This window comes from Hippopotamus amphibius, chromosome 8 (assembly GCF_030028045.1).
Source record: "Hippopotamus amphibius kiboko isolate mHipAmp2 chromosome 8, mHipAmp2.hap2, whole genome shotgun sequence".
Taxonomy (NCBI): domain Eukaryota; kingdom Metazoa; phylum Chordata; class Mammalia; order Artiodactyla; family Hippopotamidae; genus Hippopotamus; species Hippopotamus amphibius.
The window spans coordinates 137,088,956-137,110,161 of NC_080193.1; the positions used below are offsets into that span (position 1 = coordinate 137,088,956).

General features: G+C 34.4%; 2 protein-coding genes across 2 annotated transcripts in view; one reads left to right on the plus strand and one right to left on the minus strand.

Annotated features, from left to right (window-relative positions):
- SLC4A10 (solute carrier family 4 member 10) overlaps window positions 1–21,206 on the plus strand; it is a 293,828-nt gene that overhangs the window by 134,897 nt on the left and 137,725 nt on the right. The window contains exon 4 of the mRNA XM_057745435.1: window positions 11,182–11,320. Coding sequence (XP_057601418.1) covers window positions 11,182–11,320 — 139 coding nt within the window. The remainder of the gene's footprint in view (window positions 1–11,181; window positions 11,321–21,206) is intronic.
- Window positions 1,177–2,439, minus strand: LOC130858628 (protein FAM133B-like). The gene is given in 2 exon segments (XM_057745434.1): window positions 1,177–2,083; window positions 2,086–2,439. Coding segments are annotated over 2 exon segments (708 nt in total). The 5' UTR covers window positions 2,360–2,439; the 3' UTR covers window positions 1,177–1,649.

The following is a 21,206-nucleotide window of genomic DNA, read 5'->3' on the forward strand; positions in this document are numbered from 1 at the left end:
TGTAACTGTTATCTTGGCTAGCACTCCAGAAACCCCCTTTGTCCCCACCCCCAGTCACTATCTCTACCTTCTCCCCAAAATGATCTCTAGTCTTTCTTACACTGGGTGTTTTGCCTGTTTTTGAACTTTTTTTTTTTTTTTAAGTAAAATAGCTATTTATTTAGCTTCTTGTCATGCCAAAATGTTTTGTGCATATACCACTACAATTAGTACACCCGCTGTAACAGGCAAAATTGTACATCAAATTATATTTTGTGTTACCTGATTATATAAAAATGTAAAGTGAAAATGATTTATCAATTCTTTTTAACATTACTAGTAAACAATTCAGCAGGAGATATGAGGCACAAAATCTTAGTAAAATATGACACAGGAAAAGCAAATATGTAATTCTCACTTAAATTTAACTTATAATCTGTTGTGAATATACAAAGACAAACCTTTAAAACATTGTATTTACTAAGATTCTGGCAATAGTTTTATGTAACAAGACACAGCATACCAGGCCTGCCACTCAACTTATTTATGGTTAAGTCTTAGCTTCAATATGAAGCTGTTAAAAAAAAAAAAAAAATCAAAAACCTGCTTTTTACATGCTAAATATCTTGGCAAGTATGCTGTTAAACACAGTAAGGAATTTAGGATAGCAAGAATAAGGAGTTAATAAAAAGCTAAACATTATAGCCTAAACAAAACTCATACAAAAAATAAAAGAACTATCACTGGTCAGATAAAATTTTCCCGACTGGTTAAGACAACAATATAAAACATGCATTTTAGAATCTTTAGCTATCAAGTTCAAAAAGTACCAGTGTCTATTTGAAATGATTCCTTTTCAAAGCCAAAGTATAGTCAAAATTAGTTCAAATGTTATAACACATTCTAATGCTAAAAAACATTCAGTATTATTGAAGTGGAGGTAAATCCCAGAGCTTTTGGGGCACTCTCATGCTGCAAAAGGCTATTTCTCTGGTTCACTCAAAGTAGCATACAACAGAGTCCAAGGATGTCACTAAGCTCAGTAAAGGGCAAGACTACCATACCCAGCTCTGACTCTCCCGTGAAGCATGGCTACTGTGTCCACAAAAATAAGGTGTGTGAGGATAAAGGCACACTATTCTGCTAGCTAAAGTGATATCAAACCACACCCACACCCCACCCCTAAAAGGTCCTTCCCCAGGTAAATAAAAGTATACAAGGGGAAAAAATTAAAATACACTTATCTACAGAGTAAGGATTTTTAAGCATCAACGTAATCCCTACTTCAAAAAATGTTAACTAGAGTCATCTGGTCATCTCTGATTACATCTTAATGATGTATCCAGACTCAGTTTCTGTTGATTTATCATTAGAGACTTTGAGTCAAAAATATTAACTTTATTCCCAAATATCTTAACCACTAGTATGACTGCAGTGTACTATCTCCCAGAGTTACTAAGCACTGGAAGAGAAAAAAACAGATGTTCAAGCAGCAGGCAACAATTATGGCCCTTTCACACAGTGGCATCTGAGTGGCTACTGATAGTCCAGGAATAATTCTAAAAACAAGAAAATTCATGCATTTTAGTAAATATGTCATAATTTTCACAGTTGAAATTTCCTTTAGACATTGCACTTTCTTTATAAATGAATCCTGATTCTTCTTAATATTATGGTGAGTCAGGACTTGAACTAGCAGCCTTCTTTTTCTTCTTCTTACTGTGTTTCTTATGCTTCTTTCTCTTTTTTGTTTTTTCTGTTGTTTTTTCCCGTTCTTCACTGCTTTTCTTCTTTTTTGCTCGTACCTCCTCAGTATAATCTGATTCTGAAAGGGACTCAGATGATAAAGGTTTATCTTCGGGATACATTTTTCTTTTTTTGCTGAGTCCTTTAATATCCTTTTCTTTCTCAGTTGCATCCTCTGGCTTCTTTTTCTTTTTTAAACTATCCTTACTGTCTGATTCAGTTTCTAACATGGAACTTGCAGAAGATTTATGTGAACGGCTCTTCTTTTTCTTTTTCCTTTTTCCTTGTCTCTTATCCTCATCTTCAGAATCTGAAGAACTGGTGGAAGAATCAGAGCTTGATGAAGAAGATGAGAGAGAGATCTTTTTTTGGATGAGCTCTCACTTCCACTTAACAATTTCTCCCTGTGTTTTTCTAGTTCTTTCTTCCAGTTCTCATTCATTTTTTCTTCAAATTCAGCCAATGCCTTGGAGCCTTTCTTTTTCTTTTCTAGCTGTTCTTTCACTTCTTCCCAGGTAGGCCTTGGTCGATTCAGATAATCTTGGATCATTGGACCTGAAGACTGGATTGGGCCCCTAGATCTGGCCATTGCTATTGGGTTCATATAGGCCACCCTATTGTCCCGCTTCCCCATGGTGCTGGACTGAGCGTTCAGTCAGCCGCGGAGGAAGACCAGGCCAGAACGGCCACCAAGGCTGACCCGCCGCAGGTCTTTCGGCCAGCTCCCCACCCTGTCTCTGTTTTTGAGCTTTTTATAAATGAAGTCATACAGGAGGTGTTTGTGTCTTGATCTGTTGCTCAACATTGTTAGTGGGATTCACCAGTGTTTTTGGCTGTAGTTTTGGGTTATTCATTTTTGTTATTGTGTAGTGTTCATTTGTTTGTATATACCATGCATTTTACTATTAACGGGCATTTAGATCATTTAATTTTTGGAGATACTATGAAGAACAGTGCTGTGAACATTTTTGTATATGTCTCTTGGTGCACATATGCATTTCTCATGCCTAGGAATGAAATTATTTATTGCTGAGTCATAGGATATGTGTATTTCAACTTTAGTAGATAATGCCAAACAGTTTCCAAAGTCGGGTACATATTTACACTGTCATCAGCAAAGTGTGAGAGCATATGTTGTTTTACATTCTAACTACCACTTGACAATTTCATTCTATTAACATTACCCATCTGATGAGGGGCAAAATGGTATGTCATTACCTTAATTTGCATTTCTCGATTACCAGTGAGGTTGTGTAACTTTGCATGTGCTTTTTGGCTATTTGGATAGTCTCTTCTGTGAAGTGCCTATTCAAGTCTTATGCTTTTTTTTTTTTTTATTGGATTGCTTTTTCTTTTTGATTTGTAGAAGTTCTTTATATATTATGCACATAAATCTTTTGTTGGTTTTTCATGTTTCAGTTATCTTCTCACATTTGTGGCTTATCTTTTCACTCTTTTAATAGTGTCTTTTGATGAACTACAGATTCCAGAAGAGGCTACTAAGAGGCGGCGACCCTTATTCCTTAGTGCAACTTTCTTTATGCTGTAATTTATTTCCATTATATATTTTACTAAATACAGAAACAGAACCTTATCTTAATCTATCACAGTCTTAGCTACAGTTTGTATTACAATGATCTGTTTTCAGTGGCTATCTTAAAAATAAATAAAATATCTATCAACATAGGAGAAATATTTATGCTTAGAAAATTCTTTCTGATTTTGATATTACTATAATTTATAGGATTATGTCATACAATTTTAAGTTGCATAGATATTTAAAAAGTCATTGAATAACACATTTTGAACATTTGCTGTATTGAAACATAGTCTGAGTCTCTCTTTAAGACGTTAAAAGTATGTTGATAGGATGATCATAAAAAGACTTTGTGAGCATAGCCTAATACCTATAAAATCTTTTCTACTCTAAAGAATGAAAAGCCAGATACAGGGAGTGTATGTTATTTAAAACCCACATAAATACCTCTTGTCCATGAATAGATTATCCTACTTTAATAAATTACTATTTCCTATGCTATTATCATTGTGTCTTAGAGAAGTCTTTTAAACATATGATGCCCTACCTCAGACTTTCAAATCCTCTTTATTCATAACTGTGAGGGTCTTATTTCCTCATGTTTATTTAATGGCTGTATTGTGATGAGTGATCCTCATGCTTTATTAGGGGAAATACTAAGGAGTCTTAAAAGCAAGGTTCCTGCACATAGTAATTGAGTTTGGGGGGTTGGATGCATGGTAAGTGTTATAGATACCCAGATTACTGATGCAGAGTAAACTGAAATAAGTCATTGAAAACAGTGATAAAAGAAATTGTTTCAAAAGCGTGAGAAACATAATGCCAATGTTGAGGCATGGCTACTCCGGAATGTGGTTTCTGAACAAGTGAGTGACTATTTAGAATAGGTTGTCATGATATACAAAATTGCTATGTCTGGTCACACTGGGTAGGTCTAATAGAAAAATTCAATTGATTTCTTAGTGTAACTCTAAAATTGCAATTTACATCTTTTTTATGACTATTTGAAGCACTATTTATTACATATATATATATATTTTTTAAATTTTTAAATTTTTAAATTTTTGGTTAGAACAACCAGCCACAAAGGTAACAGGCTGTCAAGAAGCATTTCATTTGACTCTGATGAGACTGGGTTTAGTATGTATTATCACCCAGATAGTACACTTTTAGGAAAAACATAATACTAGCTTCTTATATCAGATAAATTAAATCATAAATGTATATGCTGCACTGTGATTTCCTTAAGTACATTTGACATTTGTGGGAATCTATCAGTCTCATTTCAAGTCAACATTCAACATCTAGGAAACTGGCATCTTCTTTTGAAGAGGTTGTTAAGCAGGAGACTTGGCTGTTGACTCAATTGGTATTCATTTTGCTATAAAATTTAGTTTGACAAATTTCTTAAAATATTTGGTAATAAACAATATCTCATATATTAACATTCTTTTAAAAAATGCCTTACTAATGCCTGAAGCAAATATGCTTATAGAAGTAGTTTCTTTTTCCTCTTTCTTATAATTTCTTAAATATATGTAATCATATATAAGATATAGTGCTGCATATTGGTGGGGACAATTAATTTAAAAACTGAGATGCTCTGTATTTTAACACTTTATTTTTTAGAGCAGTTTTAGGTTTACATCAAAATTGACAGGAAGGTACAGAGATTTCGCATATACTCCTTGCCCACCTACATGTATAGCCACCCCCATTATTCACATCACTCACCAGAATGGTACATTTTTTTTTACCAAGGATGAACTTACATGGACACATCGTAATCATGCCCCAAAGCATAGTTTACCTTAGGGCTTACTCTTGCTGTTGTATATTCTATGGGTTTGAACAAATATATAATGACATATATCTGTCATTATCATAGAGAGTATTTGAATGGCCTAAAAATCCTCTGTTCTCAGCCTATTCATCCCACTCCCACCCCGAGCTACCACTGATCTTTTTACTCTCTCCATAGTTTTCCAGAATGTCATATAGTTGAAATCATACAGTATGTAACCTTTTCAGACTAGCTTCTTTCACCTACTAATATACTTTAAGATTCCTCCATGTCTTTTCGTGGCTTACTGTCTCATTTCTTTTTAGCATTGAATAATATTTTATTGTCTGGATGAACCATAATATATTTATCCACTCACCTACTGAAGGACATTTTGGTTTCTTCCAAGTTTTAGCAATTATGAATAAAGCTGCTATAAACATCTGTGTGCAGGGCTTTTTGGTTGGCCTCAGTTTCAGCTCCTTTGGGTAACTACCAAGGAGAGCAATTGCTGGATCATACAGTAAAAGCATGTTTAGTTTTGTAAGAGACTGCTAAGCTGTCTTCCAGAGTAGCTATACCATTTTATATTCCCAATAGCAGTGAATGAGAGCTCCTGTTGTTTTACATCCTTGCCAGCATTTGGTGTGGTTAGTGTTCTGAATTTTGGACATTTTAACAGGTGCATAATGGTATCATTGTTTTAATATGCATTTCCCTGGTAATACATGATGTGGAGCATCTTTTCATATGCTTGTTATCTGTATATCTTTTTTTGTGGGTTGCCTATTAAAATCTTTGGCCCATTTTTTTTTAATCAGGTTGTTGGTTTTGAGTTTGAAGGACTCATTTATGAATATAAAAGAACTATGATCATTTCTAAGCTTCTTGTAATTTTTATATTGACTGAACACTACTTGCGGGATTTAATTATAAACTAACTCTATTTCTGACTTGTACCATCCCTCTGTATTTATTTAGTGGGTCTAATTGTTATTCTGCTCCTGAATGAAAACTCTGATGGGTTCTCCAGCTTTTCTAGTCACTCATAGGTAACTTGAAGTCCTCTAATAAGTAATTAAAATATTTAGTCTCCTGTAATAGTGAAAACTTTGAACTTACTTTAACCATAAGGCCTTTTGCCCCCTCCCTTGCCCAGGTGTGCTCCAGTTGAGAATAGAGAATGTAGCGGCTTTTTTTCCCTCCTACCTTCTTCTCCTTCTCCCAGATGCTCCATCATCTTTCTAACTCTAGTTTCTGATTCAGTCAGATCTGGAGCATAGGAAATGGAAAGAACTAAGTGGAATGGGGCAGGAAAGCTCTTACTTAGCTGGTAGTATTACAAGCTGATGTCACTCTCTCTAGGCTTAACAAGAATTTGAATTTACTCATTTTCTTCTGAGGGTCTTTTACCTGCACTCTTTTCTGCCTTATTACTTATTCCTCCTTATCTCCCAGGCATTCAGCTATAGTGATAGATTCCCCCTGCTAAAGTCTTGTAGTTGCTCCTTGACAGCCTCTTGGACAACATCTAAGATGACCCCACATTCCACATTCTATCTCTCTTGCATATTCTCTCTCTCTCTCTGCTTCTCTCTGCCTCATAGGGGCGACCCATATAGGATTCACAGAACACATGCACCCACTCATTGCCTTGGTAAATTCTGGAGTGCATGTTCACAGCAGCAATTTCAGCCATCAGCAGCGAGGCAGACATTGCTTCTCAGGCAGGAGTCATACCCCAGTCCACTGCGGGGGGACATGTTAAACTCGTGATGCCCTAGAGCTCTACTCACTTGGTTTGAGGGAGGGGCAGACACCCTATTCTCCTCCTTTTGTAAAGGATTAAGGAGACTTGGGACTCACATTACAGCTTTCTATGAAGAAATTATTTCCAGAATGTGCCTGCTGTTTTCAACTTATGATTCTTTGATAGCCTTAGTATGGGTAAAGAGTTAGAGTTAAATAACTAGGTTTTCAGGAACGTGGTTTGTAAATTCTGCATGTAGTCTCGCATCCCCTTTGGAGGGAAATACCATGGGTTCTTGATGCTTCAGCTGAAATGTTCTTTTTGCCAATCCATAACAAAATTAGCATTAATAATAAATATATTATTTCAGTTATAAAATGAATTAAAATTTAGGAATCCAAATGAATAGGTTGTATAGGACATTCAAATAATATGAGCAAAATTTTAAAGTTCACGAGGAGGGTGGGGGGAAGTCACGGGAGGGAGGGAATATGGGGACATGTGTATAAATGCAGCTGATTGACTTTGGTGTACCTCAAAAACTGGTATCAGAGTGTAAAGCAATTATATTCCAATAAAGAGCTTAAAAAAATTCAAATGAAGATGGAAAATAGTATTGAGCTGCAAAGAGACTGGAGACATCCATTTGAAACAGAACCGTTAAACTTGTCATCATTTCATGATTTCAAAAGATAATCTAAATGTTGATTTATCTGAAATATGACAAGGATAAAGAAGAAGAAGAAGAGCATCTGTAATTCAGAAATGCAAAATGGTAAACACCTAGTGAACCTGCTTTCTTGATCTAAATGTCATTGTGTGAGGGTTGTGGTTTTCATGACAGTAAGATCATATATGTAAAAGGGAATTTTCCAATTCACTTTGTCATTATACTTGTTATGTTGTTATAAGAAGTATATTTCTCAATGTATTTGTTGACTATTCTCCAGAAAGGGCCTGAAAAATAGAGAACGTTCGGACAGGGCCTACAGAAAGGAGAGTATTTTCACTGATTATTGGGAAAAATGTATTTAAGACCCTGGTTAATTAATATGTGAGTAATTAAAGCAGTATGAGTAACATAGCTAACAATGAAAAGAAGAAAGTTTGCAAAGGAACTTGCTTATTTCCAATTACGATTCTATTAGTGGCTTTCCTCAGGTAGTATAAGTTTGTAAGATTGATTTTAACTAACCATTTGTTGAAAATATGGTCTATGTTCCAAATAGAAATATTGATAGCTTATTTGTTTATTTCTGATTGTAAAGGTAATATATGGTCTTCGGAATTCCAGTGCTTTTGAACATTAAGCTGTCCAAATCCTATTGCTCTTATCATTGATTCTACAGCATCTATTACTGACTTCTTATTCTTTTTGAAATTCTTTTCTACCTTGAGCCGTGTTGTACTACGCTCTCCATCAGATGTAAACTTTATAAGGGCAGAGGTTTTTTTTTCCTGTTTGTATCTTTCTAATTCACCTGACCAATGGAAGGTTCTCATTATATATTCTTTTAGTGTATCAATCCTTCTACATACCTATCTAATCCTCTTCTGATTTTTTTAACTCCTCTTCCTCATCCTAAATCTTAAAGCTTATTATTCCCCTGATGCTGTCTTCTCTCTCTGTTCTTTCATTTCTGAGTCCTCATCCACTGTAATCAAATGACTTCTCTAGTTAAATGGAACTCATGTTTTTACCTCTGACCCTGTCCTCTTTTCCAGAATCAAATATCCACCTTTCCTGTGACCATTTTATATGTTTGAACCATAATCACCTCAAACTCAGCATATCTAAAAGATGTCTCTTGGGGCTTCCCTGGTGGCGCAGTGGTTAAGAATCTGCCTGCCAATGCTGGGGACACAGGTTTGAGCCCTGGTCTGGGAAGATCCCACATACCGCAGAGCAACTAAGCCTGTGTGCCACAATTACTGAGCCTGCACTCTAGAGCCCATGAGCCACAACTACTGAGCCCATGTGCTGCAACTACTGAAGCCCACGTGCCTAGAGCCTGTGCTCTGCAACAAGAGAAGCCACCACAATAAGAAGCCTGTGTACCACAATGAAGAGTAGACCCCGCTCTCTGCAAGTACAGAAAGCCCACACGCAGCAATGAAGACCCAATGCAGCCAATAAATGAAATAAATAAATAAAAGTTTAAAAAAAAGATGTCTCTTGTGCTCTCAGCCTATAATACTGGCTCCTCATTCTGATAACCCTCCCCCTCCCCCCCAGTTTTATTGAAAAATAATTGACATACCTCACTGTATAAGTTTAAGGTGTAGGGCATGATGGTTTGCTTCACGTGCTGTGAAATGACTACCATGATAGGTTTAGTTAACATCCATCATCTCATATAGATACAATAAAAAGAAAGGAAAAAAATGTCTCCTTGAGATGAGAACTCTTAGGATCTACTCAACAGCTTTCTTATATATCATACAGCAGTGTTAACTGTAATCATCATGTTTTTTTATATTACATCATTACATCCCTAGTACTTATTTACCTTATACTTAGAAGTTCATACATTTTGACCATTTTCCTCCAACTTCCCCTCCCCCCATCCCCCCACTGCTGGTAAGCACAAATCTGATCTCTTTTTCATGAGTTTGCTGTTTTTGTTTTGTTTTATTGCCATGTTTCATCCTGTCTTTTTTTTTTAAGATTCCATGTATAAGTGAGATTATATAGTATCTGTCTTTCTCTGTCTGACATTTCACTTATGACCTTCAAGGCTCATCCACGTTACAATCCTCTTTTAATTAATGGCACTATTATTTTCTCATTCTCCCTGCTTCAATTCTAAACCTTTCTATTTTGACAGGCCTATATTTTAATTGTAACCATCCCCACTACCACTAGCATCAGCATCAGTCATCATTAATGATATTTATATAATGCTTTATAATTTGAAAAGTATTTTTGCATGCATAATTTCTTCTTTAGGGACTAGATCCTATCTCCTTCTAAGAGACTAATTCTGGAAGCTGGATATTTGGTATTTAAAGTATTTAACTTGTTATTGAACAGTAAATTTTAAATGACAATTGGGATATGTATAACAAGGAGAAGTGTAGAGTGCTATAAATTAAGATAACAGGTGCCTGACTTAATTATTGCATATGAGTGTGCTTATATGTGTGTTTGTGTTTTATGAGGCTGATCAGGTAGGCTTGCTGAAGCATATTACAGTGAAGTAGATGCTGAAAGATACATAGGAGATCTAGGGGAAACAGTATGTGCGATGGCCTCTCAGTTATGACTTACTTATAACTTAATCCTTTAAGTTCTGATTAATTTGTTTATTTTCACAAAATATTTGATATTATAGATTTCAGTAATCACTATTGCTTGTTACTGATTTACTCATGCTTTTGTGTTTTAAAAAATATTTGAAAATACCAGATATTTTATTGGAATAATATTGAATTTATAATATGGTTTTCCACTGTGGGCTTTCCCATTAGTATAATCTTATTTATTTAGGTCTACTTTTACATCATTCAATAAAATTTTATAATTTTCATCACAAATGTGTTGATTGAACATACATTTACCAGGTAACCCAGCACTCCTACTCTAGGTATTTACCCAAGAGAATAAAAACTTATGTTCACACCAAAACCTGTGTAAGAATACTTATAGCACTTCTATTCATAATTGAAAAAATTGTAAACTAAATACTCTTCAATAAGTGAATGGATAAGCAAACTATGGTACATTCCTACAATGGACTATTACTCAGCAATAAAAAATGAATTACTGATATATTCAGTGACACAGGTAAATCTCAGAATCTCAAAGGCATCATGATAAGTGAACAACAACAGTCTCAAAAAGCTCTATATCGTGTGCTTCCATTTATATGGCATTCTGGAAAAGGCAAAACATATAGCAGTAGGGACCAGATTAGTGGTTGCCAGGGGTTAGGGGAGGGAGGAAGGTGTGACGACAAAGAAGCATCACAAGGGAGTTCTTTGGTGAATTATATTCAGCACAGTTTTAGTATAAGTGAACCTTATCATAGTCTACTCTTATAAATACTACCATAAAATGTAGCATATGTGATGAGAGAAAATGTGTGTATGAGAGATGTAGAAATAGTTGCCATGATGTTATAAGTAATCCAAAATAATCATCACATTTGATGTCTTTGATAGTATAGATACATTACATACTTACATTTTACATATTTATGATCCCGCATTATACTAGACTTAATATAATGCCAAATTTAGCGTTGATTTCCCACCTCTCCTCTGGCTGAGTGCTGCGGTGGGGGGCAGGGGAGATGTGAGTTTGGAGTGGCGTTGAAGGCAATGACCAGGACATCTGAAGCTCAGAGTCATGATAATGCATGTTCATGTCTCTTATTTCCATAGACACCCCATCACAGCGGGTACAGTTTATTCTTGGGACTGAGGATGATGACGAAGAGCACATCCCTCATGACCTCTTCACGGAACTGGATGAGATTTGCTGGCGTGAAGGTGAGGATGCTGAGTGGCGAGAAACAGCCAGGTGAGGATTCTTTTGTTGAAGGGTGAAGGTATACCAAGGAATTTTCATGCTCTTAGAAAAAGAGATTTCTAATGCCACAATTTTACAAACATCCATCAATGCTGCTGATTTCTGAAATTGTTCATCTGGCCTGGCTATATCCTATAATGTGATATGGGTCAGAATGAAATCTGAAGGCTGTAATTATAGTAAACAGTGACACAGAACCAGCAGCAGCTGCAGTCTTAAACAGTAGCATAATTTGTGTGTCATCAGGAAAACAATAGATATCTAGCAGTAATTTATTTCTGTTTTTTCAACTACTAGCTTCTGCCCCAACTGGTGATATTACATGGGACTTTTTAAAAGAAAGAGCAAACATTATAAGAGACTTTGGTTGGAGTCCTGAATTTGTGTACTATTTGTTAAGGGTAAAATTATTTTGTAATGTGTTTCTAGGATATGTATACATTTAAACATAGTGGTTTTACAAATAATTTTTAATCAATTACTTTTTCTGTTATTTGTAATTAATATTTCCATGTTATTGATGAATTGCTATAAAAGAGCAATAAACTAAATTTGCATTTATTTTTTCATTCATCCTTTCTTGCTTATTTACTCATTTATTTAACAAACATTTATGGGCTATTGTGTGCCAGGTGCAATGGATATAGAACAACAACAACAACAAAAATCTTAGGGAATTCCCAGGTGGTCCAGTGGTTAGGACTGTGCTTTCACTGCCTAGGGCCAGGGTTCAATCCCTGGGCAAGGAGCTAAGATCCCACAAGCCATGCCACATAGCCAAAAACAAGAAAAACAAACAAACAAGAAACAAACCTTAGATCTTGCCTTTAACAACCTCACCTCTAATGTGGGATTTAGATAAAGTTGTAAACACTGTATAATGAATGCTGGGATACAGGTGTGCACAGGGAACTGTGGGCACACCTAGGGTTGTCTTTCACCTGCTGCTTTCCAGGTTTTAATGTGAATACATCAGTAGGGATCTTGCTGAAATGTAGGTTCCGAGGCCTTAGGAACAGAGTCTCAGATCTTGCATTTAATCATTGCCTTAACCCTTAACTCTAGCCAGAGTTAGTGTGGAATTAAGTGTTCGATCATGATAATATCATAAATAATACTGGCCTGGTTAATTCTTGCTTGATATATTTTGAGTGGTCTTTGTAGTTCTCTTTTATTTAAAAATACTAAAAGTATACAGAAGAAAATAAAAATGGCTTTCACCTAGTTCATCTCTGTTAACATTCAAAAAATAAAACTAACTGCTAATATTTAAAATTTTAAAGTCATAGAAGGGTAAAAAAGCAAGAATATTGCTCTACTCTTGTTCATAGTCCATCTCCTCAAAGGTAATCTCTGTTAATTGCTTTTTGTACATCTTTTCATAAAAATTTTAATGCCTAGATCTGCATGTATGCCCTTTTTATATCTGCATAAAAGGGATTATATACTCTGTTCATGCCTTGCTTTTTTCACTTAATATATTTGGATCATTTTCCATATTATCAATACAGATTACTCAATCTTTTTAATCTCTTTAATGACTGCATTACATTTAATCATAGGGATGAACTTTCATTTAATTAGCCACTGTTGATAGGGATTTAGCTTGTTTTATGTTTTTTCTGTAAACATCACTGCAATAATCATTTACACAGGTATTTTGGCATTATTTTGTAGGTATTTATGTAGAGTGAATTTTCAACAGTGGAATTTATGTATCAAAGAGAGCAGACTTTTTTTTTCACTTTTATAGGTATTGCAAAATTGCCTTCATAACATGTTTTGGTAATTTACACTTCCCTCAGCAATGCATGAGAATGCTTATTTTCCCTCAGATCTTTGCCATACTAAAAATCATCACACTTGTAAAAATTTTGGCTAATTTTATAGGTGAAAAATAAATCTCATTGTTTTATTTTGTATTTCTTTAATTATTAGTGAGATTGAAAATCTTTCCATATGTTGTATTTTTCCTGAGAACTAACTGTTCATTTACTTTACCTGTTTTATTTCAAGTCACTTATTTTTTTCATTTGTGTTTTTTAATGCAGTGGTATGTTATTCTGCATGAATTACCTTTTTTAATGAAGAAATTACATAAGTTAAGTTCTTTCTGATGCTATTATAATATTTTAAATATAGAACTAAACTTGAAACAGTTTTTATATGACCTGGCAAATTTTAAGGTTAAGAACCATCTACCTAATTTTTTTCTTCCAACTTCATCAAAAACTATTTCAAAGACATAATTATGTGTGCTCATCTTCTTTGATGACAGAAAACCAATATATGATAATATTCTCCACCAATTAGTGTTATAAACTTTGCTCTTTCATGATTAAAAAGTTGTTGATAAGGAATTTAAAGTGCAAACCTCCACACAATACGTCAGGGAAGAACAGAATTTAGGACTTAGAAATGGAGTGGGTTTTAAAGTGGTGGAAGTAATTTTGTTCTGGACACCCTAGTTCATTTAAAAATACCAAGTTTAGTTACTTCATGACTCCATCTGATTTTTCAAATGCAATTTAATTCTAATAAGTCATTAGCATAACCATTGCGAGTACTTCTTTTAATTAGTATTTTTGGGGGGAGTGATTAATAATTTTCTGCCCTAATAGTAGAAATAAAAAGGATATTTTATCAGCACATTGCACCTGCCACATATCACATCTTGAATAATTCATGCCCACTGTTGCTGCCAAGTAAAACTTAAGCAAAGTTTTAGATTTTGAAGCTAAATTTTTGAATCATAATTATTTAATAATTTTTTGTGAAAACCAGCTGTTCACTTTTAAAAACCCTAAAAGAAGCCATATGACAGGGCTAATGAAATCAACACAATTACAATGTCCTCCTTATAAATAACATATAATATTATTAATAGAAAAGTAGGCAAAGATACCACAGCTGTGCAATTGTGGAGACAACATGCTTGACTCACTGTGATTGCCCTTTAAAAATGCTTCCCACAAATAAGCTCAGCAGAGACAAAGCAGGGGGTAGCAGTTAGGCCTCTGGTAATGTGGAAACGGATTATTACATCAAAACAATTTTATTGATGATGTGAAGGTATTTGATATTCAAAATTGATAAAGATTCAAGTCATCAGGATTTTTCAGTGCAATGTGAGGTGTGAAAATAATATGAATTAAGAACAGCTAATGTCAATAATCTCTAAGTTTGGATATATTTTATCCCTCTTTTCCCCTTGAAATAGGCACTTTATGATTACATATGTTATTCTCCATCCCCCACTCTAACCATGTTCCCCTTCACCCTCCACATCCTTAACTCTACCCAAAAAGGATGTTTTCTCTTGAGATTTCGTGACTTCCTCCAAGGCTATAATTTTGGATGATATGGTAACTCCTTTACTCCTTATTTGGATAGAATCAGAGAATAAAAATCATTAGAAAAGTTAAACTAAATTAGTGGGAATAAAATAAACAGAAAGAATTAAATTCTATAGCAAACATCTATTTCTAATTTGCAGAAGAATTTTCTTTTGTAGATTTCTAATATGAGTATTGAAGAAGAGATTATCATCAACTTAATCCTCAAAGAATTCAGGAAACACCTATTTTTATGTTGTTGTTGCTTAGTTGAAAGAGATTCCAATGTGTTAATTATGGGTGAAAACAGACCCAGACATACTGAAGGAAATGAAAATAATCTCAACAGACTTTAAATCCACCCCTCCCCCATAGAAAATGTCATGCAATTGGCCTACAATTTCTGTTTTTTTTCATTGTCCATCACATCTCATTCATGCCTATGAGACTCTTGTTTGCTTTGGTTTGCTATTCAAACGAATGTCAACTGAGTTTATTTGAAAACTGGAATAAATTGCAGCACTTTATGTCATTAACTGCAACCAGGCATTTTGCAAGTGACAGTATATTCAGTGACTAGAAATCTTGAAACAGGATTTGATGTGTTCTCAGACCTGCTAATTTCTATCTTTGGAGTATGAAATGGAGTGAAAAACAGAAAAGAGAGATATACTTATGTATCTTTAAAATATATTCATTTAAATATCTTTTAAAGCTTTTGGCATCTTTCTGCAGTTGGCATAAAGCACTGAATCTTGAAATGTTTAGTAACTTGATATTTGTAACTTGTGGGTTCCTTTTTATGGAAAGTATCTTATGTTTCCTTCTGTAATACTCACAAAACCTATGGTTATATCAAACCATCCATGCATATGACATATTTGGCCATCCAAACTGCTTGGAATCCCCAAGAGTCTCCATTCTTTTCTAAAAGACCAAGCCCCCAATTTGAAAGAAATTTTTCTAAAGGAAGGAGTTTTGTTTTTAAACTGTTTTTTCAGATGACATGTAGATCAATGGAACAGAATAGAGAACTAAGAAAGACTACCTCAAGTACTGCTAATTGATTTTTGACAAAGATGAAGGAAGAATTATATTTTCAACAAATGGTACTGGAACAATTAGAGATCTACATATAAGTAAAAATATTAACTTCAGTCTAAACTTCACAGGGCATGCAAAAATTAATTCAAAATAAATCATAATCTAAATTTAAAACATAAAGCTATACAAATGTTAGAGAAAACACAGGAGAAAATCTTAAGGACCTAGGGCTGGAAAATGAGTTTTTAGACATGATACCAAAAGCACAATCTTTTGAATAAAAGAAAAAAAGAAAATATTCTTAAATTGAACTCCACCAGAATTAAAAACATTTTGCTGTGAAAAATCCTTAAGGATGAAGGCAAACTATAGACGGGGAGAAAATATTTGCAAACCCTATATGTGACAAAAATAATATATCTAGAATATGTAAAGAACTCTCAAAGTTCAACAGTATGAAAACAAGTCAATTATAAAACTGGGCAAAAAACAGACCTTTCAAAGAAGAGTTGCACATGGCAGATAAACACGTAAAACAGTATTCAACATCATTAGTCATTAGGGAAATGTAAATTAAAACCACTGTGAGATACCACAGCACACCTAGTAGAATAACTAAAATAAAAAAAATAGACGTAATGGCAAATGCTGGTGAGGATATAGAGACACTGGATCTCTCAGCTATTGCTGGTGTGAATGTAAAATGATAGCATTACTCTAGAAAACAGTTGATAGTTTCTTCTAATACAAAGCATGCATTGGTAAATATGACTCAGCAATCACAGTCTTGGGCATTTATCCCAGAGAAATGAAAACTTATGTTCACACAAAAACCTCTACATGAATGTTCATAGCAGCTTCATTTGTGATAGCAAAAACCTATAAACAACTCGAATATCCTTCAGTGGATGAATGGCTAAATAAACTTCCATACATCCATGCAGTGGAATACTTTTCAGCAATAAAAAGGAACAAAACTATTGATACATACAACAACTTGGAAGGGCATTATGTTTTAGTGAAAAATGTCTATCTCAAAAAGTTGCAAACTGTTTGATTCCATTTACATAACATCCTCAAAATGACAAAACTATAGTGATGAAGAACAGATTGATGATTACCAGGGGACAGAAACAGGCTGAAGACTGGGAATATGAAGGAAGCTCGTTTGTGGTGATGGAACAATTTTGTATCTTGATTATGTTGGTGGTTACTGAATCTATACATGATATAAAAATGTGTAGAACTACACACACAAGCACCCCATATCTTCTCTACATTCTTAAAATTTAAATATTCCCTTTCAGAGGAACCAAGATAAAATGATGTAGATGCTTTGTTACTTATTTAATTATCTTCACTGGAAGTAAAATTTAACTATAAATTCCTTTAGAAGAAGGGGTTGACTCATTTTGTGTAGATGAAGAAGCCCATGGATATTTAAAAAATTAATTTATTATTAGTGTTATTACAACTTACAAACAATATTATTGTATGTGTCAGTCTATAGGTTTATACTCAAGTAATTAAGAAACAACATGGTGTTTTTTTTTAGTAATGTATCAGCACTCTTTTCAGGATTTCTTCAATGAAAATTTTAAATACAACATTTTAGTAGCAATTCTAGATAGAGAGATGACAGAAAGTACTATAGCTCCAGAAATGAGAAACCTATAGTCCCCCAAACAAAATTATACCCTTTTAGGACTCTAATTCTTCTTTACTACACAGTAGACTGGAAACTAGATTTCAAATCTAACAAGGTTCTTCAGTCAAAATAACACCACCATAAGTGCTGCTATATAGACTCCCTTCTTTTATTCTTTTTTTCTGAAAACCATGTGATATGTGAGTAGTATATAAGGTGACAGAAGATTTAATGAAAGTTGTATCCACTCTCTTGGTACACCTTCTGTGGTTAATAGAAGAAGAGAGGGAGAGAACACAGAACATTTTTCAACTTGAGATTTGTTCCAGACAAGGATGAAAATTAAATGTTAACTCCGTTGTTTTCACTATAGGGTTTAGCATAAGATATTTGAGCTAAAAAAAGTCTGTAAATCCAACAATTGTATTATGGTAGAAAATGGGCACAGACTCTTGAGAAAAAGAACAGTTGGAGTTGCATCTGATTTGACAAGGTTAGTGACTAGGTGATCTCGGACAAGTTTTGAATGTGTTAAATTTGTCTCATCATTTTACAGATGAGAAAACTGTGGCCCGGAGAAATTGAAAGACTTCCCCTTGGTCACATAGCAATTTAGATATAGAGTAGGGCCAAAACTTAGATTTCTTTTTATTCCCAACTAATCCAACACACTTTCCACAATACTACCCCATTTCAAAATGTCTGTCAAGAGGTTGATCCTTTGAGATATTGACATTCGCAATGTGACCATGGCCTTACTTTTATACCTGGCAAGAAATACTAAATTATTATTTTTATTAAAATTATATTCACTTGGTGAATATAATTCATTAAGTTCATTAGGAACTTAATGCTGATAGGAATTGCTAAAATTTGTAGTTAAGATAGGCTAAATTATGCTAGAAAAAGTATCCTGTAATTTCAAAAGTTTAAAATCACAAAGGTTTATTTATGGTTCATGATACACATCCATGATGAATCAGTGGAGGCTCTGCACCACTGCACCAGGAGTTACTTAGAGACTCTGGATGATGGAGCCGCCTACATCTTGAACAGAGCTGGTGGCAACAAAGGGAAAAAGAGCTCCAGAGGGTCTCATCCTGGCAATGAAAAATTCCAGTCTGGAAGTGGCACATATAATTTCTGCTCACAATTCTCTGTCAACAGTGGCCTCACCTAGTTGAAAGAGAGCCAGGTAGTGATATCCTACTCTTTACTAAGAAGAGAGGGAGAACTAGTTATAGTTGATGAGCAGTATTAATAACCATCACATGATCTATGATGCATTATGGCCCTGTAAAGGGCTGAAAATCATTAAGATTCACTAATATGAAAAAATTCCCAACTGTGTAGACAAAAATACTCTATAAAATTGTCACCATTTGAAGAGATACTGTCAGTGACTTGTGCTTAAATGTAAGTTTTTTCAACCTTCAAGCAGTCTATAAACTTATGATGGCCATAGGTATACTCCCCTCTCTGTAAATTTTTGGCAGGCATAACTGTTCTTCCCTATTAGTTTCCTTTTTACTTCCTGATGTTTTTGTCCTTGAACACTGAGGACAGATCCATAGCTTTCTTTATCTTTCTTGGAACTCAACACGCTAATCTTTCAGACCAGCCCTTTTGGTTAGTTTTTTAAGCTGGCTGATACACTGGTTCTTAACTAGACAACATACATGTCCTCTGTTGGAGTTGGAGTTGGATCATTTGATTACACAAAACAGTAATATAGTATCATATAGAGAGGAAGTTTGAGTGACATTGCATGGAGATAGGAAGTTAGGGCAAAAGTGATAAGGAGAGAAAAAGTGAGGAAAATGGCGGGGGGATACAGAGAGGAGAGGCATTTAGGCTAGGGTTTGTTAGAAATGGTGGAATTAGATTGGTTATGTACTAAGGTTAAAAAATCCCTAAAAGAGTCAGAGGTTTAGTGCTAGTGCCAGAGCAGTAAAATCACTGATTTCTTTTTATTCCTTCCATTTGTCTTACTTAGAAACAATCTCAGATATTGCTGTCCATTTCACTCCAAGAAGGCACTGGTCTTCTGTTTGGCACCAAGTATCAAGGTTCTTCTCCTATTCTCGGGCCATGGCAGGAAGACTCAGAGATCAGGGGCTGAGCTCAGTGCTCACAGATTTAGTCCCTAGGAAGTGACTACAATCATTAATTTTCATTCAGATAGGCATAATATTTTTCCTACAGAATAGTCCCCAAATTATATTAGCATCCCTAAAAATCAAAGGGCAAAATTTTCAAAAGATTCAAATATTGCTTTAAGACCTCCCACTGAAGAAACATGAGTATTCTTTCATTTTCTTTTGCATTTTTTCAATCACCATTATCTTTCCATGAAATATACTCTTTTTTTTTTTTCTTTTTGAATTAGTGTTTTTATTTGCTTTGGATAAATACCCAGAAACAGAATTGCTGGATCATAAGGTAATTCTATTTTTTAAAACTTTTTAAGGATCTTCCATATTGTTTTCTATAGTGGCTGCACCAATTTACATTCTCATCTACAGTGTCTAGGGTTCCTTTTACCCCATATCCTTGCCAACACTTGTTATTTCTAGTCCTTTTGATAGCCATTCTGACAGGTGTGAGGTAATATCTCACTGTGATTTGTATTTGTATGTCCCTTATGATTAGTGATGCTGAACATCTTTTCACGTGCTTGTTGGCCATCTGTATGTCTTTGAAAAAAATATTCAGATCCTTTGCCCATTTTTAATCAAATTATTACTTTTTGTTACTAAGCTATACAAATTCTTTATATATTTTAGATACTAACCCCTTATTAGATATGTGATTTGCAAATTTCTTTTCCCATTCAGAAGGTTGCCTTTTTATTTCATTGATACTTTCTTTCACTGTGAAGAAGCCTTTTAGTTTGATGAAATCTCATTAGTGTATTTTTGCTTTTGTTGCTTTTCTTGCCTTTGAAGTCAGATAAAAATATTGCCAAGTGTAATTTCAAGCTTACTGCCTACATTTTCTTCTAGGAGTTTTAGAGTTTCTAGTCTTACAGTCAAGTCTTTAATGCATTTTGAATTAATTTTTGTGTATAGGGTAAGACAGTGGTCCAGTTTCATTCTTTTACATGTAGCTGTCCAGTTTTCCCAGCACTGCTTATTGAAGAGACTGTTTTTTTCCATTGTATAGACTTGCCTCCTTTGTCTTAAATTAATTGGTCATATATGCATGGGCTTATTTCTGGTCTTTCTATTCTGTTCTATTGATTTATGTGTCTTTTTATGGCAATACCATACTGTTTGGGTTACTGTAGCTTTGTAATATAGTTTGAAAACTGGGAACATGATGTGTCCAGCTTTGTTCTTGAATCTCAAGACTGCTTTGGCTACTCGGGATCTTTGGTGGTTCCATACAAACTTTAGAATCATTTGTTCTATTTCTGTGGAAAAATGCCATTAGAGTTTTGATGGAAATTGCTTTGACTCTGTAGACTGCTGGAGATAATATGGACATTTTTACAATGTTAATTCTTCCAATCCATGAGATGGTCTCTCTTTCCACTTATTTGTGTCTTCAATTTCTTTCATCAATGTCTTATAATTTTCAGAGTACAGACCTTTCACCTCAGTTAAATTTATTCCTAGGTATCTCATTCTTTTTAATGCAATACACACAGAATGCTTTCTTAATTTCTCTTTATGATACTTCATTGTTAGTGTATAAATGTTGCAAATGGCAGGGTTTCCTTCTTTTGTATGGCTGAATAGTATTCCTGTGTGTGTGTGTGTGTGTGTGTGTGTGTGTATACATTTTCTTTATCTGTTCATCTATCAATGGGCACTCAGATTCCTTCCATATCTTGGGAAATATACTC